Genomic DNA, 21,948 nt, shown 5'->3' with positions numbered 1-21,948 from the left:
AATCTACACTTTGTAAAACAACATAATGCAAAATAATATGGAATTTTTATGTTCACTACTAAAGCAAGTACTGTATGGTGTAGTCAAGGGCATTGAGAGTTGATGTAATGGGATCAGTAACTTATCCTTAGGACTTCATGGTGATGTAGAACTTCCACATAGCTAAAAGGGTAAAAACAAATAATGAAGTTCATATGAATATATATATATATATAAATGTAATGTTTTGTCTGTGACATTTTGTTTGTTGGAAGTATTCTTTTCCATTAATTTGTATGGAATTCATGACACTTGCACTTCTGAAAAATATGTTTTGCCCAAAAAAAAAAAACAACCAGAAAGGAGAAAAACATGCAAAATAATTTGGAACAGTTATTTGTTCTACTGTGCAAAATGAATCATCACTGTCTGGTGTTGTGTTTACTGGTGCACTTGGAGCTTTTTTGTAGACGATTTTGTGTTCGGTAAAAACCTGCCCTCATTAACATCTAGGATCACATCGTATGGAGAAGATGAATCACACAATAGGCACTGTTGTCCAAGCTAACCTAGCAATCTAAAGAAAAACCTGCATCCCCATCTACTGGTGTGCTACAGATATAATCCTTTTCACACACCATTTTTAGAATGCAAACAATAATATACATCTCTACATATGTATCTTGTAACAATCTAACAGTGTCAAAATCTTGTATTGAAAGCGTTTGTTACCTTAACACTTCATATTCCTTATGTACTTGTATGAAAAACTATCCTGTTCATTTTGTATTGCTTTTCCTTTATGTGAAGTCCCTGGTGTTCTTGCTAGTCCCCTTGCTTTCCTATTAAAAAATTAACCACACTAAGCAGCAGAATGAACCACGGTCAGTTCTCTAGCCATGCTGGGAACTCTGCGCTCTCCTCCAATGAAAAAAGACTTGTCCTAGCATGCCCCCGCTGCACAGCCATTCACTGGGAAGCTCAGTGTGCTGCTGCTTTTCCTCCCCCCAGCCCTTTTGCAGCTGAGAACAGAGGGAATGTGATCACTTGTATAAACAAAAATGGGAAAAAATGTATACTTTTTTTTTTTATATCTACACAAAAATGTTTTGCATTTCTATTTTAAACTGAATGGGTTGTTTTATCTCATGGGAAGTACAATCACCTTAATACCAAAATTGACAAACCGAAGGAGGCAGAATTAGAGTATCGTATTCAAATTTTCTTTCAATTGTTTACCACAATTTTTGCACATGCCATAATTTGTTATTTTTTTAAGCTAAAAGTATTAAAAAGCAGAGAAATTTTGCTAAAAGACCCATGCAGTAGAACAATTGTTTAAGCAATGTAAATTAAAAATGCCTCGATAATACCAATCACATATAATATATTGCTGTATAATTAAAAGTGCAAGCCATAAATAGCGCAGATATCACCGTGACATTGCCACACACAGCGCAACCAGGAAATTACCAGTTCCAATTCCGGGACCAAAGTTTCGTAGTGATGAGCGATATATGTTTTTAAGAATGGAGGGTTGAAAGTGTATTATCAATTTAACATATAACACAGTGAACATAATATAAATAATCACAATCCAGAGACAGTCACAAGTAAACACCGGATGATGAGTCTGCCCAATGCCCACAGCTTGACTCCTATTCTCAAACATTGTTGTGATAAGGTGAATGACCGTGTTCTGTTACAAGGAATAATTCTGGCATATATGACCTGAGCACATATATCTGTAGTGTTTTCTTATCTCTCACCAAAGCCCCAAGTCTTGTGTCTTTCTGCTGCTTCATTCTTCTGTTATCAGCATGATAACTTCTGACAAGTTCTCCAACAACCGAAATAAAACCAGCCTGAAATTTGTGTCGGGTGGGTACTATAAATAGATTAGCAGAGAGCTGGTCTATTCACAGCACAGCTCTGCACATTCCTTCCTTTGCCTATGTGGAGTGAGGGTGTGTACCTTTCCTCTAATTTCTAAACAATATAGCAGATATGCACTTAAAACTTATGTAGTGAGATTTTTTTCATATCTTTGTATTATCTGAGGCTGTTCACTTCACTGGGTATATGTGGGGGCTTGCATCCGCTTTAAGTGGTTAAACTGCCCTCATCTGCAGACCGAAGTTCATCCCTTTGATCTAAAAGAAGCAAACGATGCAATGTTTATTTTTATCGCTCAGTGCTGAGCAATGTTTTGATAAACTTTGCCTGCTGCCTTTTTTTTGACAGCTATGACCAGAGAACAGCTCTGCACTTGCTACATGAATCGTGAAAATGCTGGATTAAAGAGTAACTGCAGTCTTCTTAAATAATTTGTAATAAAAACATCTTTGCCATTCTAAAGCTTCCCTCGAAAACCACTTTGCATATTATTTTATATATTCTGTACTTGCCAAACATGCTGTAGAAATCTCCCTCCACCAAGACTGGCTGCATCCATTTTAACTGTGGGCAGCTAAAGCTGCTGCCTGTTCTACTTCCTGGATTTATACAGAAACACACCTCCAGCTCTGCAGCTCTCATTGGCCCTATTATGACTCATCACCCCTCCTTTCCTGGCAAACTCTTATGAGAGTAAGCCCACGTACATACGGTCGGAGATTTTGCCAACCAAATCCGTCGGATTTTGCCCGTCGGATTTAGTCCGACGGATTGTGTCCGAAACTGTTGCATATACACGGTCGGGCCAAGTTGGCGAAAAATCCGATCTTTCAGAACGTGACGACGTAATTTCGTTACGATGGGACTACATTAAGGCTAGTAGCCAATAGCTTTGATGTAGGAATTTGAACTGAGCATGCGTGGCACTTGGTCCAATGAAAATGCTGTACACATGATCGGATTAGGTCCGTCTGGCCCAGTTGGTTGGGAAATATTTCCAACATGTTGGAAAATTGGGTCGGACGGAATCAGTCCGATGCATACCACACACAGTCGGATTATCTGACGACACGGTCCGATGAAACTCATTCCGACAGATTCTCCGACCGTGTGTACAAGGGCTGAAATGGAGAACTCTGCATGTCATAAGCCTAGGCGTTTTACAAGACAAGAAAACAGGAAGTGTGCTGTAAAAGGCATTTACTGGCAGGAAAAAAAATGTTTTGTTATCCAAAGTTAAAACAAGGGCAGAAGATTTAAAGAGGAAGTAAACCCTTCCAAACAACTTGGACCTATAGGTAAGCCTAGATTAAGGCTTACCTGTAGGTCCAAGCAATATCTCCTAAACCTATATGGTTTAGGAGATATTTGCCCGAAAATGGGCACCGCTGTCTACGGCGCATGCGCCGTAGACAGCGGCGCGCAGGCGCACTAAAAGCGGCAAATCCAAGAATGGATTTGCCAAATTTGTCGACTCCCGTGCGCATGCGCGGGAGTGACGTCATCGCGGCTTCGCCGTATGACAGCAACGGAGCTGCGAGGCACGACTCCCGTGCGCATGCGCGGGAGTGACGTCATCGCGGTTGCGCCGCTGTCATTGGTCGGAGCTGCGAGACGCCACCAGCAAGATGGACGCGGCGGACTACAGGGATCAGCGGCGACTTCGCTGGCTCCTGTGTCAGGTAAGTGACACATAATGAGCTACTATGCGATGCATAGTAGTCCATTATGCTTTACCTTTGCAGGGAAAAAAAGAGGAAGTAAACCCATCAGGGTTTACTTCCTCTTTAATAGATGAAAAGTTGAAAAAATGACAAAGGTCTGCTTTAAGATCGTAAGGGGGGGGGGGGGGGGCAGTTGAATCGAGATCAGGATTTTTTAAAGATTAATCGTGCAGCTCTAATAGATATACAAGCGTATGTGACTCTTTTTACTTACAAAGAGTCCAGTAACAGTAATTTTACACTTGTTTGGAGCATCAATTTTATTTATATGAAACAAGACTCTACACTTACTAGTCATCATTTGGGACTATTATTTTGTTATTTATGTGTTAATTTATGGATTGCACTTTTCATTTTACAGCACTATATTAGGTGATTGGTTAGCACAGCATTTTTGAGGCATACAAGGTAAAAGTATTCGCTGGGTCATTACATCTGTAAAATGTGTCTATTTAAAGAGGAAGTAAAGCCTCGGAAAAAAAAATAAAAACACCCTGCAAGGCAAAGGCATTATGAGCTAGTATGCATAGCACACTAGCTCATTATGAATAACTTACCTGAGATCAAAGCCCCCGAAGCGACCCTGGTTCGCCTCCTCCGCTGCCGCCATCTATCCTGGAGTGACTTCCGGGTATCGCGGCTCCAACACTGTGACTGGCTGGAGCCGCGATGACATCACTCAGCGCATGATCGCCGTTAGAAGCGACATGCTCCATGCATCTGCAAGCTGTAGACATCGCTGCTGCCATTTCTGCAAATATCTCCTAAACCTTTTAGGTTTGGGAGATATTTCTTGCACCTACAGGTAAAGCCCCATACACACCATCAGATTTTCTTCTGATTTTTGTCTTCAGATTTACCAAAACCATATAATATGAGGTCAAACCTTAGGAGTTTCAATTTGTATGCTATCAGGCAGGCCCTTGCACTACATGGTTTTGGTAAATCTGAAGGAAAGAAAAAAAAAACTGCAGAAAATCTGATAGTGTGTATGGGGCTTAAGCCTTAATCTAGGCTTACCTGTAGGTTAAAATGGTTGTAAAGGGTTTACAACCACTTTAAGGTTATTACTTGCAAGAAAAAAATAAAAACTGTCAAAGTTAGTTAGAAAAAGAGTGCAATTTACAGAGGGATGCAAATAATTTAGTTTTTACCATATTTATACTATTATTAAAGCTGATTAAATTGATTTCACAGCAGTTGTGATCTTAAATTGCCATGTGATTTCCTGAACAAACAGGCAAGAAATAGGCATATGGAGGCCATACGACAGCTATTAGACATCAACTAAACAGTAATTGTGGCTGGTTTTCCAATGTATGACTAGCAGGAAACTATGCTGGAAAAGGCAAATATCGCCATCCCCCCGTATTGAAAACATTACACCCGTTTAGTTTGGCAATCCTGCTGGGGGGAAAAAAAAAGTTATAACCCCCAATTTACCTTCTAAAGCCTCATACTCACGATCGGATTTTCTAAAATCCGACTGTTAATACGCTCCTTTAGACATTGGTTTACCAACTTTCCGCCAACAAATGTTAGATGGCATGCTAGCAAATTTTCGGCAGACAAAGGTCTGTTGTCAGATTTTCATATCGTGTGTACACAAAAGTCCAAAGTACAAACACACATGCTCAGAATCAATGCTCAAAATACGGCATTAGCAGAAGGTACCCAAAGGGTGGCGCTCAAGAGCTGAAATTCCACTTAGTACGTTACTACGTTCACGTTTGTTGGCCAACAATTATGTAGTGTTTGTATGCAAGACAAGTTCATGGCACACGCCCTTCGGACAAAAGTCAGACGCTCTGTTAGCCAACAATCCGATCGTGTGTATGAGGCTTTAGACCACATCCCTGGGACCAAAAGGGTAACTCCACTTTTGCTGAAAAAAAAAAAAAAACATTCCCCTCTGGATGATCTATGTATATTGCAAGGATTTTAACAAAACTTTATTGCAGATTCCTACCTATTGTTATTCTGAAGAAATAGCAGTTTTTTTGTCCATGGGCAAAGTGTCATTTATAATTATCAATCAGCTGCTGCACTTGTAGGGTTATAAAGAGGAAACTGGTGTGTCCTGCATCCCTTTGGCCCCTTTCACACATTTTATGGACTCAGCTGATCAGGCAGATGACAGGTCCTTTTCCATGCACTGTGCAGAGTGAAGACGAACACAGTCCCACTCTCCTCTATGGGTCCCCTGTGAGTCCAGGGCTGTCCTAAAAGCATCATGGGCACCTCGGACAAAATGACGCACTGAGACCCCTACCAGGGATATGGCGATCTGTGGAGCACGTAGTGCACCATGGCAAAAGGTGGGTGTGGCTAAATACGCTAAACATGGTGTGGATTTTTAGTCCGATTGAAAAAAAAAATACAACCAGGGAATTATCCTACAACCACCGCAGGGAGTGCGCTCTCAGCTTGGTATGTTGTTTACACAAGGCCACATATAGGCAGCCACTTGGCCTTAAAGTCCCCCTGCCAAGAGACTGCATATACGAGTATGGCCGGTGGGAAGTGGTTAAGTATAAATCCTACACAGGCAGTCTCCGAGTTAAGCTACTTTCACACTGAGGCATCGGTGGCGTCTGTGGTAAATCACTTTACCGTCGCTATTCGGCCAATAGCGGGCTGCTTTTAACCCTCGTTAGCGGCCGGAAAAGGGTTAAAACCACCAGCGGTGCCCCATTGATTTCAATGGGCAGGCGCGCTTTAGGAGCAGAGTATACATGTAATCCGGAGGCCCCACCCCCTTGGAAAGTCACCATCCGAGGCATGATGGGTCCATGACATCGCAGGTGATGAGGCCTCCGGGTGACATAATACGATGGCCATGCCCCCATCGGTATCTAAGAAATGCTTGAAAGAGACCCCCCCGCCCCAAAGCACCCATCCCGCCACGTTGAGGGCATGCAGCCTGGTATGGTGTGGGGGGGGGGGGGCGGCTCGCTCGTCCCATCCCTTTCCTGACCTGCCGGGCGGCATGCTTGGATAAGGGTCGGGGATGGATCTTGGGGGGGGGGGGGGGAACCTCACGCCATTTAAAAAAAAAAAATTGGCATGGGGGGGTCCCCTCCGAATACATATTAGACCCAAGGGCCTGGTATGGACCTGGGGGTACCCCATGCTGTTTTTTGTTTTTGTTTTTTCACAAATTTTTTTAAAGCCGGCAATTATTTATTTATTTTTTTAACATTCAGCTGCGAAGCCCGCTGACAGCTCATCAGTTGTTAAGGACATAGCGGACAGCTTCCCGGCCCCCTCCTCAGCAACCAGCTATATACAATGTAAAGACAAATGCAAATCGGAGCAAAATGGCGGTTAAAACGCAGGTCAAAAAACACGTCAAGCGCCGCAAAAAGCACTGCAGAAATGCTCAGAAGCAACATGCATAGATGTGACTCGAGTCTCAAACTAGGTGGCCTCCTGGTCATGCACTTCATGTAGGGAAAAACTGAGAAAGACAGAACACTTGAAAGGAAAAGAAAAAAAAAAAAAAGAGAGAGAGAAAGAGGAAAAAAATTGTAAAGAGTGCTCCTCTAGAACTGCCCTGCCCAGCTCCCCACCTGGTCGTACTTTTCAAGACTTGGGCTGTTTTCAGCTCGCAAAATGCCTGAAAAACGCCCAAAAATTTAATTCGTATTCATTTCAATGGCACCTGTTCACATCTGAGCGTTTTGTCACCTAAAGCAAAATGCATGAAGCTCAGAAAACATGAGCTTCTTTGGAGCAGATTACAGGCATTTTTCTGCTTTTTACATTGGTGACCTGTACAAAAAAAGCGGCAAAAACGAAGCACAAAACACTGTAAAATCACAGCAAAATTCGCACAACTTTTAAACGCTCAGGTGTGAATTCAGCCTAAGGCCTCATACACACGGACGTTTAAAAAAAAAAAAAAAAAAATGCGATGTAAAGCTAGGACCGACGCCATGGGAAAAAAAAAGGTATTGCCGTCAATGCGTGTTTAGCCGCGCTAGCTTTCAGCTGCGTTTCTCTGCCTCTATTCAAAATCAATGGTTCCCTATAGGAGACCATTGATTTGAACAGAAGTCGCACCCGAAGTAGGATCAAGATGATCCGACTTGCGGTGTGACTTGTGTGCTGGGAATCTGGAAGGGGAACCCCCAACAAAATAAAAAATAAAAAAATTACCAGACCCTTATCTGAGCACGCAGCCTGGCAGGTCTTCTCCTCTCTGCACTTCTTTCCATGCTAACTCTGATCTCCCGCTCTAATACTGGGTCTGCCATGTGCAATGACTTATATTAGCAATGGGCGGGGCCACCCAATGATGTCATTTGGAGGCCACAACCCATGTGACGTCATTGCTCCATCATGCCCCGGGTGGTGATGACACAAGGGGCATGGACTGCAAATTGCATCATCGGATGGCCCTACCCCATGCCAATATAAATCATGGCACACAGCGGACCCAGCATTACACCGGGAGATCGCATCGAGTCAACATTGGAAGAAGAGCAGTGGAAGAAGACCCAGCAAAAGAGCTAGAAGACAGCGCAGCGAGGAGAAGAACCGGAGAGGAAGACAACATCGCCAGAAGTAGAAGAGCCAGAGCTGCCTTAATAAAATAGTTGAAAAACCTGTGGTGTGTTAATTTTTGACACACTGCAGACCCTGACAACCAAAGGCAGGGGTTGTCGGGAAGAGGCCCTTGTCCTCATCAACATGGCAGAGCCCCCCTACCCCAAAGCACCCACCTGCCCCATGTTGAGGGCACGTGGCCTAGTATGGTCCAGGAGGGGGTAGCGCTCGCTCTCCCCCCACGCTTTTCTGATCTTTGCTGACCTACCAGGCTGTGTGCTCGGATAAGGGTCTGCCATGGATCTTGGTGGGACCCACACACCATTTTTTTTAAGAGTCTGGTATAGTCTTGAGGGAAACTCATGCAAAAAAATGTTTACATTTTGGCAGAGGTTCCCTTTCAAGATTTTCAGCGCACAAGTCGGATCCTCTTGATTAGGGATGAGCTCAGGCGTGTTCGCATGGACCACGTGCAGAGCCCGCCAGGAAGTCGGCACAGCGCTGCTCTAATCACAGGCAGTGAGACATTGCCCGATCTCTGCAGCCGCACATTGGGGCAATGTCTCACTGCCTATGATTAGCGCATCGCTGTGCCGACTTCCTGACGGGCTCTGCACGTGGTCCACGCAAACACGCCTGGGCTCATTCCTACTCTTGATCCGACTTCTGGTGTGACTTCTATTTAAATTAATGGGCTCCCATAGGGAACCACTGATTTGGAGTAGGAGCAGAAAAAAGCTGGACGAGGCTTAACGCTGTGTATACAGTGTTAAGCCTCGTTAAATCGTGTTTAACACCTTTTACCGGCATCTGGCGTTTTTACAGCTCTAGTGCTGGAGCCTCAGAGCGCTTTGGTCCTGTTTTTTTTGCAGCTTAAAAACGCCATGTTTGTATGAGTCCATTGAATAACATAGAGTGGCGTTTTTAACCACTTAAGCCCCGGACCATTTGGCTGGCCAAAGACCAGAGTGTTTCTTGCGATTCGGCACTGCGTTGCTTTAACTGACAATTGCGTGGTCGTGCAATGTGGCTCCCAAACAAAATTGACATAATTTTTCCCCCCACAGAGCGTTCTTTTGGTGGTATTTGATCACCTCTGTGGTTTTTATTTTTTGCGCTATAAACAAAAAAGACAATTTTGAAAAAACTTATTATTTTTAACTTTTTGCTATAATAAAACATCCCCAAAAAAATATATAAAAAAACATTTTTTTCCTCAGTTTAGGTCAATACGTATTCTTCTACATATTTTTGGAAAAAAAAACAAAAAAACGCAATAAGCGTTTGATTTATTTGCGCAAATGTTATAGCGTCTACAAAATAGGGGATAGTTTTATGGCATTTTTTTTTTTTTTTTTTTTTACTAGTAATGGTAGCGATCATTGATTTTTATCGGGACTGCGACATTATGGCGGACACATTGGACACTTTTGGCACGATTTTGGGACCATTCACATTTATACAACGATCAGTGCAATTAAAAATGCATTGATTACTGTGTGAATGTGACTGGCAGTGAAGGGGTTAACTACTAAGTGGCACTGTAGGGGTTAAGTGTGTCCTAGGGAGTGATTCTAACTGTGGGGGGCAGGGGCTGTGTGTGAAACGACACTGATCACCGCTCCCGATCAAAGAGAGCTGTGATCAGTGTCATTAGGCAGAATGGGGAAATGCTTGTTTACATCAGCATTTCTCCGGTCTTCCTCTCCATGAGACGATCGCGGGTATCCCCGCGGACATCAAGTCTGCGGGACCGGAGATCGCACTCATGGAGCTCCCGGCGGGCACCCGCCCACAACCCGCCTATTAAAGAGCAACGTACAGGTACATTAATCTGCCTGTTCGTGCCCTTCTGCCGCAGTTTATCTGCGTGAGGCAGTCGGGAAATAGTTAAGTGGCAAAAAAAGCTCAAAAACGCTGCTGTAAAAAAAATGTGTGTATGAGGCCTAAGTGGTGGTGCCGCTTCTCCTCCTCCCTGCTGACAGGATTAGTGAGTGATGCTGCTGTCATGTCTCCTGTCAGCCTATAGTGGAAGAGCCTAATAAAAGATCATGGGGCCCCCATGCACCTGGGGCCTGTGGCCAGTGAGTTAAGACTGCCCTACGTCCATCAGATGGACATTGTCAAAGGGAACAACTAATCAAGTATGTCAGAAAATCTATCGCAACTGCTGAGACAAGTAGGGCAATGTGCTTCCCATTTTCTCCTCCCTTTCTATTGCCACACATTTACTAGGTCAGTAAAGTTGACCTTTAATGCTTCTGGAGTGTTCTGCAGTGCTCACTGATTAAAGCAACTGTAAATTATTGGTTGCAGACATATGGCCCATCATGTCCTAGGCTGTGCCACCGCCTGCTGGAAACCTGTAAAAATTGCACACTTGCAATGGGGTGCCTGGCTCTAAAGCACTCTCTGTGATTAGAGACTTGGCACTAAAATATAGGCATTACAGAGAGCTGAGGCGATCTTTGCCTGACAGCACAAATATATTTTGTACAGCAGCAGTAAGGTGACTGGCACAAAATACTGTCTGTGATTCAGCACCTGGCAATGAAATAGACAGTGTTGCCATGAGGAGTGATTTCTGCCTGGCAGAAAAAGTGTAGTCCCAGCCTCATTGAGAAGAGAGAGAAAGCAGTCTGAGATTGATCATCAATGCAGTACCTGTGCAGGGGGGAAGGGGCGTGGGGTGTTAACAGCACGTCCACTGAATACCAATGTGGGGGCTGCTATTATGGTCACTAACGCCAATGCTGGGGGGTTGTTATTGAGGTCGACGACGCCAATGCTGGGGGGTTGTTATTGAGGTCGACGACGCCAATGCTGGGGGGTTTGTTATTGAGGTCGACGACGCCAATGCTGGGGGGTTTGTTATTGAGGTCGACGATGCCAATGCTGGGGGGTTTGTTATTGAGGTCGACGACGCCAATGCTGGGGGGTTGTTATTGAGGTCGACGACGCCAATGCTGGGGGGTTGTTATTGAGGTCGACGACGCCAATGCTGGGGGTTGTTATTGAGGTCGACGACGCCAATGCTGGGGGTTATGAATACAGTCCCTGCCTACGCTATATCCAAAAGACGACTACAGCACGGGCCTAAATTGCTGCCCTCCCGCGCATGAGCCACCTGTGAGGCGTGCTCTGTGATCAGCGTGACTTGGCTGATCCCGCACTTACCACGGGATCAGCTGTCAACCAATGACAGCTGATCACGTGATGTAAATAGAGCCGGTAATTGGTTATATTTTTTCCCCTCACACTGATAGCATGAGAGAAGCCGATCACCGGCTTCTGTTAGAGGGACATCGGTTCCGAACACAGAGAGCCACTTAAGCCTCATCTGTGCCACCTACCAGTGCCGCCCCATTAGCGCACATCAATGAAGGACAAAAATTACCTGTTTGCAAAATTAATAAACTATGAAAACTTTTTTGATAAATACTACCAAAAGAAAGTTTTATTTGTGTGAAAACATTTTTTATAGAAATGTCATATGGGTACAGCTTAGCATGACTGTGCAATTGTCAAAGTGTGACAGCGTTGAAAGCTGAAAATTCGCCTAGGCAGGAAGGGGGTAAAAGTGCCCAGTAGGCAAGTGGTTAAAGTAACAGTGCCATATCACAAAAAAAGGGCCTCATGAAGTGGGGTAAATCTTCCGGAGGTCAAGTGGTTAAAAATCTGATGATCCCATCCATGTTCTTACCTATAACAGTCTTATGGCCCATACACACGATCCAAAAATCGGATGAAAACCGCTTTCAGATCGATCGTACCATAATCGGATCGTTAGTACACAGCTTTCGAGAGATGATTACGACAGTTTATCCGATCGGACAAGCATAAAAATTTTACCAGATCGTACGATTTTTGCTTAACCACTTCCGGACCGCCCACCATCCTTATACGTCACTGCTTTGAAGAGGAATATTGTCATGGCAGCAGCTAGCTTTAGCGGGCAGTCCGCTTCAAGATAAAAGTGGTCTCTGCGGCGGATTTGCTGCCAGTTCACTTTTATCAACGGCGGGAGAGGGGTCCCCCTCCTGCCGCTTACCGGAGCCATAGGCAATCGGATGCCGTCTCTTCTTCAGTATGGCGATGAGCGACATGGCCCCCACCCGTCTCCATATCATCGCAGGGCAGAAGCAATGTCAAAACTTCACTTCCGCCCATAGCTCTTCAAGGGACATTTTTTTATTATTACATTTTAGTGTAAATATGAGATCTGAGGTCTTTTTGACCCCAGATCTCATATTTAAGAAGTCCTGTCATGTTTTTTTTTTTTTTTTTTATATCACAAGGGATGTTTACATTCCTTGTAATAGGAATAAAAGTGACACTTTTTTTTTTTAAATAGAACAGTGTAAAAAAACAAAAAGGTCAAATAAATAAAAAAAATAATTTTTTAAAACGTGCCCTTTCACGACGAGCTCACACGCAGAAGCGAACACATATGAAAATGGTGTTTAAACCACACATGTGATGTATCGCCGCGATCGGTAGAGTGAGAGCAATAATTCTAGCCCTAGACCGCCTCTGTAACGCAAAACATGCAACCTGTAGAATTTTTTAATTTGCCGGTGGAGATTTTTAAGGGTAAATGTTTGTCGCCATTCCACGAGCGGACGCAATTTGGAAGCGTGACATGTTGGGTATCAATTTACTTGGTGTAACATTATCTTTCACAATATAAAAAAAAAAAAAAAATTAAAAAAAATAACTGGGCTAACTTTACTGTTGACATATTTTTTATTAAAAAAAAAAAAAAGTGTATTTTTTCCAAAAAAAGTGTGCTTGTAAGACTGCTACACAAACGAGGTGACAAAGTATTGCAACAACCGCCATTTTATTCTTTAGGGTGTTCAAAAAAAAAAAATGTATAACGTGTGGGGGTTCTACGTAATTTTCGAGCAAAAAAGTTTTTTAACTTAACCACTTCAGCTCCGGACCAATAAATACCTTAAGGACCAGAGGTCTTTTTGCAATTTCGCACTGCGCTGCTTTAACTGGTAATTGCGCGGTCATGCAATATTGCACCCAAACGAAATTTGCGTCCTTTTCTTCCCACAAATAGAGCTTTCTTTTGATGGTATTTGATTGCCTCTGCGATTTTTTTTTTTTGCGATATAAATGGAAAAAGAGCGAAAATTTTGAAAAAAAAAGATATTTTCTTCTTTTTGTTATAAGAAAAATCGAATAAACTAAATTTTAGTCATACATTGAGGGCAAAATTTATTCAGCCACATGTCTTTAGTAAAAAAAATGTCAATAAGCGTATATTTTTTGGTTTGCGCAAAAGTTATAGCGTCTACAAACTAGAGTACATTTTCTGGAATTTACACAGCTTTTAATTTATGACTGCCGATCTCATTTCTTGAGGTGCTAAAATGGCAGGGCAGTACAAATCCCCCCCAAATGACCCCATTTTGGAAAGTAGACACCCCAAGGAAATTGCTGATGGGTATGTTGAGCCCATTGAATATTTATTTTTTTTGTCCTAAGGGATTGAATAATGACAAAAAAAAAAAAAAAAAAAAAATTTTTTACAAAAAGTTGTCACTAAATGATATATTGCTCACACATGCCATGGTTATATGTGGAATTGCACCCCAAAATATATTCCGCTACTTCTCCCGAGTATGGGGATACCACATGTGTGGGACTTTTTGGGAGTCTAGTCGTGCACGGCACCCCGAAAACCAATCACCACCTTCAGGATTTCTAAGGGTGCAAATTTTTGATTTAACTCCTCACTACCTATCACAGTTTCGAAGGCCATAAAATGCCAAAATAGCACAAAACCCCCCAAAATGACCCCATTTTGGAAAGTAGACACCCCAAGCTATTTACTGAGAGGCATGTTGAGTCCATGGAATATTTTATATTTTGCCACAAGTTGCGGGAATATTACAAACTTTTTTTTTTTTGCACAAAGTTGTCACTAAATGATATATTGCTCACACATGCTATGGGCATATGTGAAATGACACCCCAAAATACATTCTGCTGCTTCTCCTGAGTACGGGGATACCACATGTGTGGGACTTTTTGGGAGTCTAGTCGCGCACGGCACCCCGAAAACCAATCACCACCTTCAGGATTTCTAAGGGTGCAAATTTTTGATTTAACTCCTCACTACCTATCACAGTTTCGAAGTCCATAAAATGCCAAAATAGCACAAAACCCCCCCAAATGACCCCATTTTGGAAAGTAGACACCCCAAGCTATTTACTGAGAGGCATGTTGAGTCCATGGAATATTTTATATTTTGCCAAAAGTTGCGGGAATATTACAAACTTTTTTTTTTTTGCACAAAGTTGTCACTAAATGATATATTGCTCACACATGCTATGGGCAGAAGTCAAATTACACCCCAAAATAAATTCTGCTGCTTCTCCCGAGTACGGGGATACCACATGTGGGGGACTTTTTGGGAGCCTAGCCACGTACGGGACCCCGAAAACCAAGCACTGCCTTCCGGATTTGAATATAAAATGCTACCAAAAAACCTGTTAGCGATGGCAGGGATCAGGCCTGACTCTGCGATCGCTGCAGTTATGTGTTTAGTGTTTTGTAAGTGACAGTGATCGATCGATACTGCACTTGGGTGGGCTGGGCAGAGGGGCAAAACGCAGGTGCCAGCAGGTATTTGGGCTGATCCCGCTAACAATGCGTTTTTTTGGAACCCTAAACTGCTGGGGACGCTAGTATAGATCTGATCAGATCAGATATTGATCTGTTCAGATTCTATACCACTACGGGAGGTGTATGCTTTGTGTGTGGGTGTTAGCGGTACTGGCACTAACCTAGCGCTGCCTGGGGCGACGCAGACCCTGACCCTAAAACCTAATTGATATCACCCGCCGGGTGATCAGGGGGTTAAACCTTTATTGGGTAATAAATGGTGGGTGCCCTGATGCTATAAAAAACAAACTAACCAGAGTCACCCGTAACACTTATACGGTGATCAGTGGTGAAAGGGTTAACTAGGAGCAATCAGGGGGTTCAAATTTTTATTAGTTAGTATATGGGGGTCCCTGGCGCTATATAAAAACCTGACGGGGAACCTAAATAACTAACTGGCTAACCAGCGTCACCAGTGACACTTATACTGTGATCGCTGGTGAAAGGGGGTGAAAGGGTTAACTAGCAGCAATCAGGGGGTTAAAACCATTATTGGGTAGTATATCGGGGTACCTAGCGCTATAAAAACCTGGCGGTGAACCTAAAAAAATAACTAGCTACCTAGCGACACTAGCGACACTGATGCAGCGTTCAGAAAAATTATTGCTTAGTGACACTGGCAAAAGGGGGTGAAAGGGTTAACTAGCAGAAATCAGGGGGTTAAAACCATTATTGGGTAGTATATCGGGGTACCTAGCGCTATAAAAACCTGGCGGTGAACCTAAAAAAATAACTAGCTACCTAGCGACTGTAGCGACACTAATGCAGCGATCAGAAAAACGATCGCTTAGTGACACTGGCAAAAGGGGGTGAAAGGGTTAACTAGCGGCAATCAGGGGGTTAAAACCATTATTGGGTAGTATATCGGGGTACCTAGCGATATAAAAACCTGGCGGTGAACCTAAAAAAATAACTAGCTACCTAGCGACACATGCAGCGATCAGAAAAATGATCGCTTAGTGACACTGGCAAAAGGGGGTGAAAGGGTTAACTCTAGGGGCAATCAGGGGGTTAAATCTTTATTGGGGGGTGATAGGGGGCTACCCTGGACCTAACACTAACTGTCCTGACAGTTTTTACTGTCACAACTGACACTGAATGCATTGATCAGTAAAGAAATGATCAATGCAATCAGTGACACTGTGACTGGGGGGGGAGGGGGGGCGGGGGGGGTTTGTGTGCCTGTGTGTACCTACATGTCAGTGTAGTGTTGGTGCACACTTACTTTCTGTCTTCTCCTCGTAGTCCGGTCAAAAAGACCGCCCCGAGGAGAATGACATCACTTCCTCCTTCCTGTGTAAACAATACACAGGGGAGGAAGCTTCTCATTGGCCAGGAGCGATCCAGAGGGGGTGGCCGAAAACCAACGGCCATCCCCTCATCACGGAGCGCTCCTGGACCGAATCGGACCGCCGTAACCAGCGGGAGGGGGGTCCGATCGGACCCCCCACCCGCTGGAAGGCAATCACGTAGATGTACGTGATTGTGCCTGCCTGTGCCATTGTGCTGACGTACATTGGCAATACGGCGGTCCTCAAGTGGTTAAACAACAAATCTCAGAAAGTGTCTCGGTCCTTAAGTGGTTAACCAGTACAGGGGAGATTTACTAAAACTGCTACATACACAGAAATCAGGTGCAGCTCTGCATAGAAAACAATCAGCTTCCAGGTTTTATTGTCAAAGCTTAATTGAACAAGCTGAAGTTAGAAGCTGATTGGCTATGAAGGATTAGCTCAGGCGTGTTCGCAACCCGCACGTGCCAAGCCCACCAGGAAGTGGGCACTGCACATCGCTAATCACAACCAGCGAGACATCGTCCCGATGCGTGGCTGCAAAGATCGAAAAATGTCTCCCTGCCTGCGATTAGCGCTGTGCCCACTTCCAGACGGGCTCGGTGGCAAGCACGCCTGAGCTCATGCTTATTGGCTACCATGCAACGCTGCGCCCAATTCTGAGTGCACCAGTTTTAGTAACTCTCCCCCCTTAGTGTAGAAAAACTGCCCACTGTTTTCTAAAATCAGCACTTACTCGCATACACTCCCATAGAATTCTCTAGTCAGTGGCATTACACGAGTTCAGCTCCATACTATACAGGGAGCAGCTTCGTGCATAGAAAAGGCATGTCACTGCCAAGGTAGGTTGTAGAGCACTATCAGCACACACACAGCACTCACCATTCTTAGCTATACATCTGCAGTCGGCACTGCGTCTGCTCTCACTATAGAACGGACCATCAGAAGGAAACGCTTCCCGTACTCTGCTGTGGCTCACCAGCTCCCCCTAGTGTCTCGGAGGACTTGTAGCAACTAAACATCTCACATGAACTAAATCTCTCTAATTACTTTATCTACAAAACCTCCCCCTGCTCATTAAAACAAGTTTGAATGGGACCTGAAGTGTTGTCATATTGACAACACTTCAGGTCCCATTCAAACTTGGAGGTATGGCTGCAATTCTGCTTGCGATTCCAAATTGCATGGCAATCGCAACACAACATGCAGCTTGTGTTCTTAGGGCCATTAATGAAAGGCACCCCAAATGTGGTGAGATTTTGCCACGATTGTTACACGACAGAAATGCTCTACAATCACGGCAAAATGCAAAATGTATAAATCTTGCGAAGCTTGTCGCCCCCCAATAAAAAAAGAATAAAAAAAAGCAGGAGCTTCTTTTGGGTGACAAAAATGCATAGAAGTGAATGGGCTGCCCTGTGCATGGCATGCAGAATCGCATGGAAATCGCCCACACAAAATCATGAGAGGGAATCCAAGTTCTGAGTGTGAATAGGGCCTCATACCAAAATGAAACACAATCAACTGATCAAATTTAAACATTTCTGTTATTATTAAAATAATGCTTAGACCTTTTTCACACTGCGGGCGTTTTTCAGGTGCTATAGCGCTAAAAATAACGCCTGTATAGCGCCTGAAAAAAAGCGTCTCCATACACTGGAGTGGTGTGCTGGCAGGGCATCGCAAAAAGTCCTGCCAGCAGCTTCTATGGAGCAGTGAAGGAGCAGTGAACTCACCACACCTCCAGAGCTGAAATCAATGGGGGAGCGCTGCGATACCGCTGGCAAAACGCAGCTCCAGCAGGGTTTTGCAGGCGGATTTAACCCCTTTTCAACTGCCAGCGGGGGGTTAAAACAGCCCCGCTAGCGGGCAAACATCGTCATTAAAACGACGGTAAAGCGGCGCTAAATATAGCACCGGTTTACTGCTGACGGCTCGGTGTGAAAGATGTCTTAAAGGTGGTGCAGATGAGCGTCACAATCTCGCCTCTTCCAATCACAGAATTTCTTCCATTTATTGGAAAGAACTACAAGACTTTTTAAGAATGGATGACCCCTCCTGGGATTCCTGTGCTGAGTGCTCAAACTACAACTCTAAGGCTGCATTCACGCCATAGCGTTCCGTTTTGCGTGGGGAATAGCCGCAATTCTGCCTGCGATTCCGAAACGTCCTTGCGATCTCCGTTACTTTGAATGGCACCTAAATCTCTGTACGATTTTGCCGTGAATGTCGTCCGATGAATTGCGGAAAAATCACGGGACATCTGTCGCCCCAAAAGAAGTTCTTGTACTTCTTTTGGACGACAGGCATCCCTCGATTATATTTGCGCGATTTGTCTTCTTTTGAACGACAGGCGTCCCTCGATTATATTTGCGCAATGTTACCGCAATTTGTCTTCTTTTGAGCGACAGGTGTCCTGCGATTCTGTTTACACAATTTTACCAGGATTCATCGGGCAACAATCGCTGCAAAATCGCACTGCGATTTAAGGGCTATTTAAAGTAACGGGGATCGCAACGGCATCCCACGATTTGCAGCGTTTTTGAATCTCGCCCATAAAAAGGAACGCCATGGTGTGAATGGAGCCCATGTTTCAGCAGCACATGTTCAGGGTTGACTATACTGTACAGGCAGAATGAAAGTAAAGCTGACCATACACTATACATTCCGATCCAATACAATCCCCTAATCTGATATTTAAGTGGAGTTCCACCCAAAAGTGGAACTTCCACTCGTTGTATTCCCCCACCCCCTCCGATGCCACATTTGGCACTTTTTCGGGGGGGGGGGGGGGGGTAGGATACTGGTCTTTCACAGGCATCCTGTTCCCATTTCCGGGAGCCTCAGCTGCAGGTATTGATGTCATCGCCCGGTCTCCCTCCTCCTTCCCCAGTTACTGGGCCAGTAGGAGAGAGGAGCAGAGCCTCGCACATGCGCAGTAGGGTTCCCGGTGTGAAGCCATAAGGCTACGCTGCCGGGTTCCCTTACTCGCAATGGAGGCGGCAGCACCCGACAGCTGATGGAAACATCAGCTGCGGTGCCGACATCGCTGGACTCCAGGACAGGTAAGTGTCCTATTATTAAAAGGCTGTAGCTGCTGGCTTTTAATTTTTGCAGCGGTGGGTGGACCTCCGCTTTAAATGCAATGTTTTTTTTTAATACTTATCTGCTCTGTGTAATGGTTTTGCATGGAGCAGCTCAAATTCTTCTCCTACTGCCAAGTGTCCCAGACCAAGCAGCATGCTATGTGTCCTTTCACACACAGAACCACAGCTCGGACCCACCCCCTCTCCCCATTGGATCACTGGCTGTGATTGACAGCAGCGGGAGCCACTGTCTCAGCCAAAGAGAAAGGAGAATCCCCAGAGAGCAAAGTCTCATGTGCACATTACTGGATCATGATGGGGCTCAGATTAGCATCAAGGGGACCTGAGGGGGTTGCTGCACGAAGGTGGTAAAAAAAAAAAAAAAAAAAAAAAAAGCCTTGCGCCTTTAAAACCACTTTAAAGCTCATTACACACATTACAATCTGATCTGGGCAATCTCATTTAGACCTACTAACAACTATGTAGTGCAAGGGCCTGTGATTAGATAGTTTCAGTAAATCTAATGTTGATTGTATTGTCAAATTGTAATGTTTACCGGGACCCTTTTAGATATATAAGTATGCAGTGGAAGGACATGCCTGCTTGAAAATAAATTCGGTAGTTTAGAAGTGACTGTACAGAAATTGTTACATATTTGGTGCACCATAGGCTCGCCATACATTAAGGAGTCTGTACAATCTTTTAGCCTGATCATACACTATACAATCTGATTTTAGATCTATTATTGCATTTAATATTTTTTTTTCCAGAAGAGCCTGCAGACACAGACTTCAGCATTATGCCTTTCAATGCAAGATTCACATTATAACGTCTAAAGAATTTCTCTACCCCCCCTTGCCCAGTAACTTCAAGGGCTCATTAACATGGGTAGCAGGCTCTCTCAGAAAGCGTGGATTGCATTTTAGAGGTTGGCATAACAGTGGTTTCTAGGCATTCTGAATGTGCTACCCTTTCTGGCCTTCGGTGAGTGGTAAACACATATGAACAACCCAAGGCCTCTCATAGGCCTGGTTCACACCTATGCATTCTTTAGTGCATTTCAGTTTTTCAGAAACACACTACAGACCATGTAACATGGTTCCCTATGGGTCATGTTCACATGGAAAGGGCCAGGGACTTTTTTCTGTTTTTTGGTTCTATAGGACTTCAATGGATCAAAAATGTGGAATGAAAAACACAAAATGCACCTGAAATACGCACACTGCATTAGGTGTGAACCAGGCCTAACACAAGCAGCTGAGCGGAGCCTGTCAACAGGACTGTGCCAAAACATTGAGCTCAACGCTTCAGCTCACAATTGCTTGGCCAAAAAATAAAAACACAGGCATACATAAGGCCGCTGAATCACCTCCTGAACATCCAACAGTGGCTGTTCGTGTTATTAAACCCAAAAACAGTAAAATCACTTTGTATATGCAGTAAAGCATGCTTGTTATACACACTGTGGAACTTAGGGGGTTAATCCTCTGCATTGTGTAAAAAGGCTGCTTGATCCTGTATGCATGGATCCTCCCCTCCTGCACTGTATCTGGGGGGAAGGCCAGGTGTGTTTTATGCTGGAGAGAATATTTACTTGTTCTCAAAGCTAGACAGGTCACATGATATTGACATCATAAAAGTGGGCATGTATACATATGTAGTGGAAATCTCAGCACTGGAGAAGCTGCAGTTTATCATGTAACTGTGGTATACAGATGGGGGGGGGGGGGGGGGGGAATGAACTATTTTCATATTACTGGATTTAGTAACACCAAGTACTCTGAAAATCGATCCACAGTTTTTCAGAGCTGTGTGAGCCTAGTCTTAAAGCAGGACTAAATCCTCATCCAAGAAAGCTGCCATCTTAGATTCTGTTTGATCTGCAACTGCCATGGTGCTCCACATGTAATCAGTTATGACAGCAGCCATTTAATGGTTTGACAGATGGGTTTAGTCCTCCTTTAGAACCCTTTCACACTGGAGCTGCCCATGTGGTAGCGCTAAACCACCGCTCGTTTTAGTGGCATTTCCGAAGCGCTGCCCATTCATTGCAATTGGCAGGGGCGTTTTGGGAGTGGTGTATACAGTGCTCCCAAACCGCCCCAAAGATGCTGCTTGCAGGACTTTTTCTAACATCCTACAAGTGCACCGCCCCAGTGTGAAAGCACACAGGTTTTCAAATTTGGGTGGCATGGGAGGCAGTTTTCAGGAAAGAAACACTGATCCATTCCAGCCAGCTGCCCAATCCTTTCCAGCTATCTGGAACAGCAGAGGGAACCCACAGCCATGTGGAATGCCAGGACTGCACTTGATGAGCATGCATCTTTTATCATCTTGCGTTTTTAATCTTATCCTATTAAAGTCATTATTTTAATACTACACTCAGGTCAATCTCTCCCCCTCCCTTTTGCCTCAGTGTGAAAGAGCTCTAAAAAGTTCACCTTTTGTACGACGTTGCAAATGCACAAGCTTTTTTTCAAAAGCTTTAAAGCTTGCCAAAAGCTCCCTGTTCACGCTGAGCAGATTTAATTCTGATTAGCAGTGGATTAGCTAGATATGCAGATAAGAACAAAGCAGGCAGCTGAAGCAGGCATGACCACTCAGTTTCTCCAGAACGGACAGAGCCAGCTCTACTCAATGGGCAGGCCAGGAGTAAACCGGCTTCAATGTCTGTTTATACCCGACTACCACCAATCCCCTCCATCTAAAACAAGAGAGAGAGAACTTAGCAGACCTGAT

The 21,948-nt window shown here is 44.2% G+C and overlaps 1 protein-coding gene across 3 annotated transcripts in view; it reads right to left on the bottom strand.

Moving 5' to 3' along the window:
- The window catches only part of REX1BD (required for excision 1-B domain containing), a 75,840-nt gene extending 58,730 nt beyond the window's left edge, over positions 1-17,110 (bottom strand). For 2 of the 3 annotated variants that reach the window (XM_077475926.1, XM_077475928.1), the window contains exon 1: positions 17,006-17,110. In XM_077475926.1, coding sequence (XP_077332052.1) covers positions 17,006-17,008 — 3 coding nt within the window. In that variant the 5' untranslated portion in view covers positions 17,009-17,110. The remainder of the gene's footprint in view (positions 1-17,005) is intronic. The other variant, XM_077475927.1, reaches the window with a different exon arrangement.
- Between the last annotated feature and the right edge of the window lie 4,838 nt (positions 17,111-21,948).

This window comes from Lithobates pipiens, unplaced genomic scaffold (assembly GCF_037356315.1).
Source record: "Lithobates pipiens isolate NorthernLeopardFrog02 unplaced genomic scaffold, aLitPip1_a1.2 Scaffold_13, whole genome shotgun sequence".
In the NCBI taxonomy this organism is placed as follows: domain Eukaryota; kingdom Metazoa; phylum Chordata; class Amphibia; order Anura; family Ranidae; genus Lithobates; species Lithobates pipiens.
Note: the sequence above shows the minus strand (reverse complement) of the source record. Positions and strands in the feature narration are given on the sequence as shown.